The 12519-nt window shown below is 32.2% G+C and overlaps 2 protein-coding genes across 3 annotated transcripts; both read left to right on the forward strand.

Moving 5' to 3' along the window:
* The first annotated feature begins 13 nt into the window (after positions 1 to 13).
* On the forward strand, positions 14 to 10556 carry LOC103852920 (isochorismate synthase 1, chloroplastic). 2 transcript variants are annotated; one of them, XR_004455097.1, is made up of 14 exons: positions 14 to 6247; positions 7324 to 7574; positions 7661 to 7778; positions 8447 to 8563; positions 8639 to 8785; positions 8871 to 9014; positions 9109 to 9227; positions 9332 to 9389; positions 9476 to 9586; positions 9683 to 9767; positions 9850 to 9947; positions 10052 to 10144; positions 10226 to 10374; positions 10414 to 10513. XR_004455097.1 is itself a non-coding variant. In XM_009129813.3 (13 exons), the coding sequence occupies exons 1-13, from the start codon at positions 5945 to 5947 to the stop codon at positions 10274 to 10276; spliced, it is 1695 nt and encodes a 564-aa protein (XP_009128061.2). In that variant the 5' UTR covers positions 14 to 5944; the 3' UTR covers positions 10277 to 10556. The 2 variants fall into 2 exon arrangements, 1 of the variants encoding a protein (XP_009128061.2); XM_009129813.3 differs by having other exon boundaries at positions 10226 to 10556.
* Positions 10557 to 10894: 338 nt separating this feature from the next.
* Positions 10895 to 12340, forward strand: LOC103852921. The gene is made up of 2 exons (XM_009129814.3): positions 10895 to 11167; positions 11794 to 12340. Exons 1-2 carry the CDS (start codon positions 11027 to 11029, stop codon positions 12235 to 12237), a joined length of 585 nt encoding a protein of 194 aa, XP_009128062.1. The 5' UTR covers positions 10895 to 11026; the 3' UTR covers positions 12238 to 12340.
* The last annotated feature ends 179 nt before the right edge of the window (positions 12341 to 12519 follow it).

The following is a 12519-nucleotide window of genomic DNA, read 5'->3' on the forward strand; positions in this document are numbered from 1 at the left end:
AGTTAATTAAAGAAAACCAGAACTGAGGGAATATTATATAGGCTTAGTATCCGAATAATTAATTGATAATTAATCCCAAGCAAATCTCTTGTTTTTTCCTAACCACCCATAGTAAATTGGCATGTGGACAAATATATATTAGTTGATAAAAATGATTAGTGACTTGTTTATGTAACAACTAATAAGTTTGGTACTTTTAAAATAGGAAGTGTGAACATTTGAACTTTAGGCTTTTAGTCTTTAGTCTTTGCATAAATGTTTACACCCTTTGTTATTCACGTTTTTCTTCTATGAACTCTTGACCAATGTGTATTGTGTCATTAATAATTTGACATATAAAAAAAAAGGTATTTGCATCGACTAAACAAAATAGTAAAACACATGTTTTAGACATTTTATATTAATTGATAAAAATGATTAGTGAGTCGTTTATGTAACGATTAATAAGTCTAATACTTTTTAAATAGGGAGTGTGAACATTTGAGCTTTTAGGCTTTAGTCTTGCAGAAATGTTTACACCCTCTGCTATTGATGTGTATTTTTTTCTATGAACACTTGACTAATGTGTACTATGTCATCTATATTTTGACATTTTAAAAAAGTATTTGCATCGACTGAACAAAATAGTAAACACACATGTTTTAGACATTTTTACATTAGTTGATAAAAATGATTAATGACTTGTTTAAGTAACGATTAATAAGTCTAGTATTTTAAATAGGGAGTGTGAACATTTGAACTCTAGGCTTTAGTCTTGTAAAAATGTTTATAACCTGATGTGTATGTGTTTTTTTTTTCCTGTGAACTCTTGATCGACTAATTGTCCTACATCATTTAACATTTAAAAAAAATATTTGCATCGAGTAAACAAAATAAATAAAAACACACATGTTTTGACATTCCTTTTAGTAACGTGATTTGAACATTCTGCAACTCGTGATTTCGTAAAAATCGTTTAGCTCAGTATATCACAATTATCAAAATGTCTTTATATAAAATTTGGTACTGTAGCATACGATATTAAACGTAGAGAAAAACAAAAGTAATACAAGAATAACTTATAATTTCATAAAACAATAGAATCTATCAATTGTTTATAAAACAGTAAATTTAAAACGCTAAAAATATATGTTTAATATTGTTTGTCTTACAAAACCATTCAATTAATTCGTGTATTTAAATATCTCAATCCTAATTGTGGAAATTGATAACAATACCAGTCCATTTAGTCTTTTGTGAAACATGTTAGACCGCAAATAATTTTTAACAGTTTCAATTTCAAAAACTTTGAAAATTTTCTTATGAGTTTTGATAATAGTCTTTTTTTTTATAAATTAAATACTTCAATAGATTTTATAACTTGTTATTATATTATCGAAGTTTTTAGGTTCATAAATAAATTATCATCAGTTATGTCTAAATGTATACTCTAAAAAATTCATGATGTTCTTAACATATATAACTAATAATTCCTAATTCCCTTTTCTCAATTTTATTTATCTTTATACATTAATAAAAATAAACTAAAAATGTCTTCTTGGAGTGAATGCATGAATTAATGATTTTGGTGGCTTTGTCTCTAGGCCGGTTCTGAATTAACATCATGTATTATATAATATAAATTTTGGAGATACCAAGTTAAAATCTTGGTGCATGGGAGAGATTTATTTTCTAAACAATAGTTAAATTATATGATTAGGATCATGGTTTAGCAAAAATGTACGGACCTACAAATTCGAAACCGTATAATCACTAACTAAAATCATTGACGAAATATGAATAAATCCGTAAGATTATGAATCAACCATTCAAAGTCTTGAATCACAGAAAGAAAAATATGATCATCAGTGACCGCGTCCAACATTTCTCGACCTTGAAGTCACGCTATATACTACAATATCGCACGACTAGGACCCTTGTATAGTAGTTACGGTTTATTCTGTTTTCGGTCAGCCCATGCTAGTTGAATTATAGTTTGATTTCATTATAATTGGCTTATTCGAAAGACTTGCTGTTTTTTATACTTTCGTCATAATAAAAAACAATTTGACTTTTAAAGTCAAGTCTTTTATAATCTTAATATATTAGTTTAGACCACGATGGTTCCATTTGATAGAAGAATAATCGTTCTCTAGAAGAACTGGTGACTGGTGAGCCATCGTAATCATCGTATGGACATGGACTAAAGTGTGCTTTGGACTTTGGCTATTTCACGGAAATTTTGGGGAAGTTGCTGCAACTATCCTCTACTATACTCTCGGTCTAAAGACATTGTGATATGTTGTCGATGACGATTTAAAGAATAAATCAAAACAAATATTTCCCCTTTTACATTTTAAAGTAGTTTTATATTTTTTTATATTTTTGGTCCTGAATCACGATGAATTTCACAAAGCCGCCTTCCTAGCTAAGGAGATGATTCGAATGAATTGACTCCTCAGATAATGTAAAGGCCTGAAAGGAGTTTAAAAATATATTTAGCTTTTCTAAACAAACAATGTATATATATATTTACCGAAGACAGTCTGCTAAAAATACAATACTATTTAAAGATCTCTTATTTTCAGCTAATACGATGTTACATGTCAATTTCAGTCACACTCACCTGGTTGCAATAAATGAACGGTGTGATTCAAAATGCTTGGCATACAAGATTTTGAGATTTTTTTTTTACAAATATATATCCTGTAAAATTGTGCATAAATCTGAATTTTTATTTTATTTGTTTGTACTAATCCAAATTATTTTAAACATCTAATCTATTCAGTTATGGTCCTATTTCTTATCTACTGTATAAAGGTTGTCATTTAAATTTGAACATATTCATCCTAGTTACATTAAATCACATGTGATTTACATAAAAATTAATACATGTATTATATTTACACTATATTGTCGGACACTAAACATAAACCAAATCTAATTTAACCAAACCAAACGAGAATTCGGTTATGTAATACATAATAACATAATTTAACAAAGCTTTATCATAAGTTATTGGATGCATTCACTAATGTGTTTTTAATAGAAGCTGGTCTATTTTCTTCTCTTCGGTCAATGAATTCCCCACTCACCGCCATAATCAATTCTTCACACGCTATAATTCAATTTCATATTCTTTCATCATACTAAGTTATTAACCATTAAAAACAATCATAATATAGACAAGCTTTGTTAAATTATGTTATTGTAAAGAAATAGATCATAATATCAAACATTGAGCTTAAACCAAATATTCTTTAGACATATATTTGGTTAGATAAAACCGGTTCTTTTTTTTGTATTTAATAATTTCAAATTTCAAATAACACTATATCTGATAAATATTTCGAATTTATAAACTAACTAATCTTTCAAAAATTACGATCCTGAAATATATCAGTGGATATGAACATGTAACTAACTCGTATTTAATATCACAATCAATGTACATGTTAAATTAAGGGTGAGCTTATTCGCTCGGATTCGGTTCGGATGTATTCGAGTTTTAATTTTTTGGGTTTTCGGGATTAAACATTTTAGCTCCATTCGGGTATTTATAAATTTTGGTCATGTTCGGTTTGGGGTTGTATAACCCGTTTAAATGATTTTACAAAGTGTAGAAACTCACTATATACTATAAATTTCTCAAAAATATAAGAACAAAATAATATATTACATATAAATTTGAATAATATATTTCAATATACATAAACTGAACATATAAATTGGTTTGACTTGAATATTTGGATAGAGCATCAATAGATACTTCAAGTATTTTTTGTGTGTTTGAATATTATTTTAACTAGATTATGATCCACGCGGTTGTGCAAGATTATTTATAATTTATGTTTTTAATTATAATTATGATTTGATGATATTTATAAAATTTGGTTGACTTCCGCATTAATTACATTATGATTTTCATCAAATGATTATAAGATATATTCCTCCCATAAACATATTAAAATGTAAGTAATTAGTTTCAACAACCACCAATATATAGTGACTTATTACCAAAATATAACTAGTTAATCCATGTTTAGTGTATAAATATTTACTATGTCAAAATGATATTGGTTTATTCTAATCACTACTGTTGAATATACATCTTACCTTTATAACATAGAGGTACAAAATTAGCAGATATTTTATGACTTGGTATATAACATTGAGATATACCGATTTTCTAAGCATATTTAAAATATCCATTCAATACAAAATAAATAAATAAACAGAAAATGTAACCGAATATTGCTACCTAAATCAGAATCAAATCAAAAATTTATATCCCTAAGACCCACATGCTCGAATTGAACTCGAAATTTTATTGGGTTCCTAGAGTCGTTATTTGAACCAAACCAAAAACAAAATAACTAAACTCAAACTATACTTAAATTCATAAATAACAAAACAATTCATGTATTTCTTACACTAAAATACAATAATTACAACCGAACGGAATCAAACCAAAAACCATAAAATACAATTCAGAAGTGAACTAAAGTTTATAAATATCATCAGATCATAAAATTTTATTTTAAACACACAAATTATAAATAATTCCGCGCAAATTAACAACAAACAGATCAAGTGCAGCCAAGTACAACAATTACAATAACAAAAAGAGAGAGAGAGAGAGTACAACAATTACCTTCATCACATGCATGTGGTCAGGCAAATTGAATTTTCTCCTGCGGTCCTGTGCCATTAAGATCTACCATATATTTATATTTATAAATCTCTATTTTGGTTTTTTTTTTCAAGAGTAATAGAAAACACATGCAGATAGTATAATGGTTTGTATTTTTGTTGTCGTCCAGTCATGTAATTAAGTTTTATATCCCATCAAATTCTGAAAACATTTCTTTTGTAACCTTTTATAGAAAAGAAGTTTGTGATGTTTTTGAAGATTCTTACATTATTGGGGAAAACTATTCTAGAGAATTTCCCTAGTTTTGGAAGGTGAAAATCTTAAGAGCTTTAAATCCTTTACTAATACCACCAAGTATTATGGTGCTCGCACTATTTTGTTTTTTTCATGTTTTTTTTCTTTAACAACATTGGTCATTCATGAATCAATTAGCTGATAAGTAACATTAAATTATATAATCAGGTAAGTGACAAACTGGCTGATTTTACTTTTTGTATCAGTCAATACTTTTACGTTTTAGTTATTCTAAGTTCTAACTTGCTATGTAAGTTGCTTAGAGTGCATGATCATTTTCAAGATATAAGCTATATCTCACTTTATTTCTTTTTTCATGCAACAAAACATGTTTTCTAATTAAAAATACCTAGAAAACCTTTGAAAGTTTTATTCCCTAGTTTTTGATGAAAAAGAAAACTGAACGAAAAATTAAAATAAAAACCAGCAAAATGGAAGAAAATCTATTAATTTAATAATGCAACAGATCGAAAATGTTTATTCGTCGATTTTGAAAATAATTTGGAGACGAAAGAATTAAAGAAAATGACTAACAAGTTTTGAATGAGTTGACTGGGAGATACTTTTCTTCTTCTTTTTTGACTCGAAGATATATACTTTCAAAGATGAATAATATTTGTCTATTTTGTTTATAACTTTATACACCGTACCCATATAACACTCAAATGTTTTTTCTTCAAACAAATAACTTGTTTATGAAGTAGAATGTTAGACTAATAACAACAAGAAAATTGTTCTTTGAATAAACAAAGATAGAAGCAAAGAAAAGTAGTAATAGAAAAGGAAAACTTCTGAGTAGTTTACTTAACATAACAAGAAATTCTAAGAAATTTAAGTGGGAAGGTGGAATGAATCTTTAATTTTAATGGGTCCCAACTAAACCCCGTCACGTCTATTTAAGACAACCGTACCATAATCCATTGCTCAAATCTAGTCTCTTACTACAAACATCAAAACCTACAAATCAAACAAAATATTTTTAAGTTCACTCACCATCTCTCTTTCTTTCGTTCTCCAATGGCCTCACTTCAACTCTCCTCTCATTTTCTTGGCACAAACACTAAGAAACACAGCTCCATGTCCATCTCTCGTACTTACTCTCCTGTCCCATGCACCAGATTATTCTCCCGCAAGTTTATGTCGTGTTCCATGTCTATGAATGGATGCGAAGGTGATTTCAAGACGCCACTTGGTACAGTTGAGACGAGGACTATGGCGGCAGTTTTATCTCCAACATCCGCCACTGAGAGTCTAATCTCCGCCGTCTCTGAGCTTAAGTCTCAACCTCCGCCGTTTTCCTCCGGCGTCGTCCGCTTAGAGGTACATATATTTCCTCTGTTTTTAAAGAGATCACGCCACGTGGTGTGGTGGTTTGCGATTGGTTTTAAATGATATCGTTCTCTAGTTCGTTTCCTTGGTATCGTTTATGCCTTTGACCAAAAAAAAAAAAAAAAGGTATCGTTTATGCCTAACATTAAAGTTTATACTTTTATAATAGAGCCGAATCATTAAATATCCATTTTGCCTTTTTAAGAAAAACTATTTTGTTATATACCTAAGAGATAATTTTACCAAAGATAATTTTAAAACACTACTTACGGATTTTATGTTATAAAGTTCGTAACCTTTTTTGTGGGCTAATGTTTAAAATAAAAATAAATCATTAAACAAATGAGCTAGATAAAAAAAAACTACCGTTTTTTAGTTCACAAAAAAAAACAGTATACCATAATTTTTTATTACAATGGCCAAGTGGCCCTTTCCACTTACATCAATCTAGTAATTAGGTAGAACTTTGTTTATACAATATTTTTTAAAGACGGTAGGGACGATTGAACAGGTTTAATGCTGATTATCATTGTTACAAACAGTAGTTGCTTTTGTTTTTTTAATCATAAAACATCTTTTAAAAGCCATGGCTAATAACCAACAAGAAAGAACATATGACTATTATAATATGATTACTACCAGTTTACTCAAATATATGTCGTACTAGAATCTGATAGTCAACCTAACTAGACGTTTTTGGACATCCTACATGGACGTCAAAATGGAATAATCTTTCTCCTAGTCAAAATAACGTTGACCAAATCAGCTTTGACCTAAAAAGTCCAATTAACAAACAAAAAACATTCGAGAAAATATAAAAGAAAAAGAGACCTCGAAAAAGATTAATGACTGTTCTTGTACACTGTTAATTAGATTTGATGATTGATTAATGTCCAGAGATTTTAAGCAAGAAAAAAAAAACAATGATTGAGCTTGTGGACCAAAAAACAAACAAAATAAAGAATAATAAATGTCTGGAAAAGCGGGCCAATCATCATCACTCACTCATTAACAGACCCAACCGTTTTGTTCCCGCGCAATACTAATTTCGGTTTGATTCGGTTTAGGTACCAATCAACCAGCAAATCGGAGCAATCGATTGGCTCCAAGCGCAGAACGAGACTCATCCTCGCTGCTTCTTCTCTCGCCGTAGCGACGTTGGTCGTCCTGATCTTCTTCTCGACTTAGCGAGCGAGAAGGATAACAATAACGGAGGCTCATCAGGTCGTGATCTGGTCAGCGTTGCTGGTATCGGTTCAGCAGTGTTCTTTCGTGACCTTGACCCGTTCTCTCATGATGACTGGAGATCCATCAGAAGGTAATGACAAGCTTAAATAACAGTAAAGTTTTCGTTTCGTTTCTCTGTTGTTATCTGATTGTTGAATGGTTGAAACATTTGTGAAGGTTTTTGTCGTCTACGTCACCTTTGATTCGTGCCTATGGTGGCATGAGGTTTGATCCTAACGGCAAGATCTCTGTGGAGTGGAAACCCTTTGGTGCATTTTACTTTGCAGTGCCTCAGGTACCTTCATTTTTTTCTTTTTAAGAGTGTATGGAGTGGGCATGGCATTTTGGAAATCAGTTCGTTTTGGATAGGGTATTAGTTAGTTTGAATAAGGGGCTAGAGGATCCATATAGGAACCGACAAATTTTTGGTTCAAATCGGTTTGGGTAATCTTGTGTTTGGGTTGGTTTTGATAGTAAAATTAGAAACTGGTTCAGTTATTTCGTATAAATCAGATAAAATATCAGGTATTTCAAGTAAAATATAGAGTAATTAGAATGATTCGGATAAAAGTATCGGACAATTCTGATTTTCTCGGATACTTCAAAAAAAGTCTTAAAACTTTCAGATATTTTCGAGTAGCTTAATTGTTTTTTGATAATTTGAGTTTTCAAATACTTTTAGATATTTTTAATAGATTTTTAAATTATAATATATATATATATATATGGTTATGTTTTATGTATATAATTAATATTTTATATATTCAGTTCTCAGTTTGGTTGGTTTGGTTCGGTTACTTCGGATATAAAAATATAAGAATAGTTGGGATATTTGAGGGCGTCTATTCGTTTCTGGCTTTGGTTATTTTGGTTCGGTTCCTGTTAGGGTTTTTGGTTCAGCTTTTTTTTTTTTGCCCAAGCCTAGAATGGAGGACGAGTTGTAATTGGCTCATACATGAACAGGTTGAGTTTAATGAGTTTGGGGGAAGCTCAATGTTGGCTGCAACTCTTGCTTGGGACGATGAACTCTCTTGGACTTTGGAAAATGCCGTTGAATCACTTCAAGAGACTATGCTTCAGGTTAACCATAGATGAATTCTAGCCCTACAGTTAGTGAAATGGTCTTTTATACTAACGAGAGCTTTGATGTGTCAGGTTTCTTCTATTGTGATGAAATTGCGGAGGGAATCTCTAGGAGTATCTGTTCTTAGCAAGAACCATGTTCCTACAAAAGGAGCGTATTACCCTGCCGTAGAGAAGGCTTTGGAGATGATAAATCAAAAGAGTTCATCCCTTAACAAGGTAGTTTTTCTGACCATGTCCGTGTCTATTCTTAGACTACTATTATGTTTTCAACTTAACTAATGTTTTATGTATGCATAACCAGGTTGTGCTTGCTCGCAACAGCAGAGTGATCACAGATACCGACATTGATCCCATCGCATGGCTTGCACAGTTACAGAGTGAAGGGCATGATGCGTATCAGTTCTGTCTTCAGCCACCAGGTGCACCAGCTTTCATCGGAAACACGGTAGGTTATAAGTAGTCTGTTTGTGCAACATACTATTTCATTTTAACATATCTGGAAGAAACAAGTGAGGTTGACAGACTTCTTTGTAAAACAGCCTGAGAGACTTTTCCAAAGGAATCAGTTAGGTGTCTGCAGTGAAGCTTTGGCTGCAACTAGGCCTCGAGGTGCTTCAACGGCTCGCGATAAGGAGATAGAGCTTGACTTACTAACCAGGTGAATTTTTTACTTTAATGTCTCGAGCAATTACAGAACCCATTTCAGTTTCATCCGTTTGTTAAAATATATGCATGCTGACGTGATTTGCTAAATTGCTGCAGCCTGAAGGACGACCTTGAGTTTTCTATTGTACGAGATAATATACAAGAAAAATTTAACGTAAGTTCAACCTTAAATTCACTAATGGACTGTTACAACAGTTATGATTGACGCGTGTTCTTATTCTCCTCCCTTCTTCTCTGCAGTCTATATGTGACAAGGTAGTTGTTAAGCCCCAAAAATCTGTGAGGAAGCTTGCAAGAGTGCAGCACTTGTATTCTCAATTGGCTGGGAGGCTTAGGAGGGAAGATGATGAGGTGAGATAAATAATATTCGAATAGTTTTACATCACATGATCATTTGCACCGCTTGAAGCTAATAGTTGTCCCTTTTGTCTTATGTGTTATTCACAGTTTGACATCTTGGCTGCTCTGCATCCAACTCCAGCTGTTTGTGGACTTCCAGCTGAAGAAGCCAGGCTTTTAATCAAGGAAATAGGTAAAATATCTCTCTTTTCATTTCTTGTTTCAACTCTCTCCTTGTAACTATAGATGCTTACTCAAACATTTAACATCTCCAGAATCATTCGATAGAGGAATGTATGCCGGACCTATTGGATTTTTTGGTGGTCAAGAGAGTGAATTTGCAGTTGGGATCAGATCAGCTCTGGTTGAAAAGGTGAAGCTTATTTGATCTCTCCCCCCTCCCCCCCCCTAAAAAAAAAACACTTTCCTAAGCTTTAGCAAACATATCTAAATTATTTTTCTTTTGAGTTGTTATAGGGTCTTGGAGCATTGATCTATGCAGGGACAGGGATAGTAGCAGGAAGCAACCCAACCTCAGAGTGGAATGAGCTTGATCTAAAGATATCTCAGGTGAGAGTTGTTTACATAAATATAACATGGCTCTTCTTTTGTTTGCAAAAGTCTAAATTTTAAATGTTGTTGTTTTTGTAGTTTACCAAGTCAATTGAATATAAGTCAACAAGTCTACAGAGGGTTAATTGAAGAAGAGTAAACAACATTTGTATTGTATGGGAATGTGGGTTACAGTAAAATTCACTGTGTTGTCATTTGTCAATGTATCTTTGTAACTAGAAAGAATAATTTATGTAACTTTAGTCTCTCTTTTCTTTTGTCAAAAGATTTATGTAAGTTAGTCTGTTTCTGATTGTTAATGGGTCTAGTCTCTCTTGGTTGTAACTAGGCCTTTATGATTGTTAATTTGATTCTATCACTACCAAAGACCTTGTATTAATGGATACGAATACAATCTCTTTTCTTTTCTTTTTTTGGTTAAGCGAATACGATCTCTTGAGTATTAGTCAGTTTTCAATATTGTTGTTCGAATTGAACCAAAAACTTAAAAAAAATAACTGAGTTTAAATCGAATTTCATAAATATTCTAACAATTTTATTTTTAAAACAAAAACATTTAGAAGAAATAGAACCAAACCGTAAACCGAACGTGAGAACCAAACCGAAACTAAACCTGAATTTTTGGTTATCTTTTTTTTTTGAGCAACTAATTCTTGGTTATCTTTTCTTTTTTTTTTGAACAATTCTTGGTTATCTAAAACAAGTGAAAAGCGAAGATAAACCGCTAACGAAAATGATTGGCTGAAACCACAAAGACATCATCTGACGTGGCAGTTTCTCTGTCCTCAGAGAATTTCAGATAGTGTCCGAACGGCGAAACAACACACGAAGACATCTCAAAGCTTTTTTTTCTTTTTCCATAGCTTGGATCTTCCTCCAATGGCTGTCAACGCTCCCATATCGTCTCACCCGAGAACACAGTTTCTCTCCAACCCCGTTCTCCCTCGCTTTCGCCGGTCAAACACCGCCGTGAAATCACCAGCAGCTTTCTCCGTCGTCTCAATGGCTCCCCAGAAAAAGGTAACTCTCTCTTTGTTGAGTTTCTGAGATCTCTTGTCCCTTTTCACGAGCCACTTTATAATATCTGCATAGAATATGAACCTTTACTGGGTCTGAGGATAGAAACTACAGAGTAATCTGTTATAAGTACAGAAACGTGAACACTTTAGTTATTCTCTGCACTTTAGTGATAGAGTGGGGAAGCTTATATAATGAAGATACAAGATGCCGAATGAATTCGTGTATAATAATATTAATTTGGTTTGATATAAACTTAAAAGATTAAGTCTAAATCTTTATCCATAGATGTTGGGAATATTCTTCCCTGTGCTTAAAAAGCTTGTTAGAAGATTATAAATATTTTTTTTCTCGTGCTATAAAAGCTAGTTTAGCTATGAAAGCTTACATTTTATTCAATATCAAAGTTCATATATACAAAACCCTAGAACACCATATTTATACTATACTAAAGATATCACTAATCGTATCTCTTACTCATAATCTACAAGATTGATAATGATCTTTAAAGAAAAATATATCTATCGATTAAATGTAAATAACTCCATGCTTGACGTGACCTGTTTGTTAGTATTCTAGCAGAGTTTTTCTTTCTTTTAATTTGTGTAATTGTGATTAATGAATCAAAGGTGAACAAGTATGATGCCAAGTGGAAGAAACAATGGTACGGAGCGGGACTATTCTTCGAAGGGAGCGAAGAAGTAAACGTCGACGTTTTCAAGAAGCTAGAAAAACGAAAAGTACTAAGCAACGTTGAGAAATCTGGTCTTCTCTCAAAAGCAGAAGACTTGGGAGTCACATTATCATCTCTTGAGAAGCTTGGTGTCTTCTCCAAAGCCGAGGAGCTCGGTCTTCTCAGTCTCCTTGAAACTTTAGCAGGTACATCTCCTGCGGTCTTGGCCTCGGCTGCTCTCCCTGCTCTCACGGCTGCTATTGTAGCTGTGGTGCTGATTCCTGATGACTCAACTACTCTGGTGGTTGCTCAAGCGGTTTTGGGCGGTGCTTTTGCTCTTGGAGCTGTTGTTTTGTTGGTTGGGTCTGTTGTTTTGGATGGACTTCAAGAAGCTGATTAATTATTTCTCTGTAAACAAAACTCAACTAAAAAAACATTGTTGTACAATTGTTTTTTTTTGTAATAAGTTTCTATAGAAGAAGGATTCTAGCTTATTAAAGCCTTATTGACACACAAAATAAAAATAGCACTAATGAGCTCTATAGAACACAAAAGAGAAAGTAAAGGTGCTTGTCTTCTAGAGATAAAAGTATTGATTGATTTAATCAAAGATAGAGTTGCTTGATGTTATATTGGAAGTTCTCATAATATACGTATTTGTACTACTTTGCTTGCATAAAAC

The sequence above is a fragment of the Brassica rapa genome, chromosome A02 (genome assembly GCF_000309985.2).
Source record: "Brassica rapa cultivar Chiifu-401-42 chromosome A02, CAAS_Brap_v3.01, whole genome shotgun sequence".
NCBI classification, from domain to species: Eukaryota; Viridiplantae; Streptophyta; class Magnoliopsida; order Brassicales; family Brassicaceae; genus Brassica; species Brassica rapa.

Bases quoted from the DNA above. Each gene is read 5' to 3' on its own strand.
- LOC103852921 (XM_009129814.3), top strand. From the start codon at position 11,027: ATGGCTGTCAACGCTCCCATATCGTCTCACCCGAGAACACAGTTTCTC. The intron at 11,168-11,793 runs GTAACTCTCTCT...AATGAATCAAAG, and splicing joins CAATGGCTCCCCAGAAAAAG to GTGAACAAGTATGATGCCAA.
- LOC103852920 (XM_009129813.3), top strand. From the start codon at position 5,945: ATGGCCTCACTTCAACTCTCCTCTCATTTTCTTGGCACAAACACTAAG. The intron at 6,248-7,323 runs GTACATATATTT...GATTCGGTTTAG, and splicing joins CCGGCGTCGTCCGCTTAGAG to GTACCAATCAACCAGCAAAT. The intron at 7,575-7,660 runs GTAATGACAAGC...ACATTTGTGAAG, and splicing joins GACTGGAGATCCATCAGAAG to GTTTTTGTCGTCTACGTCAC.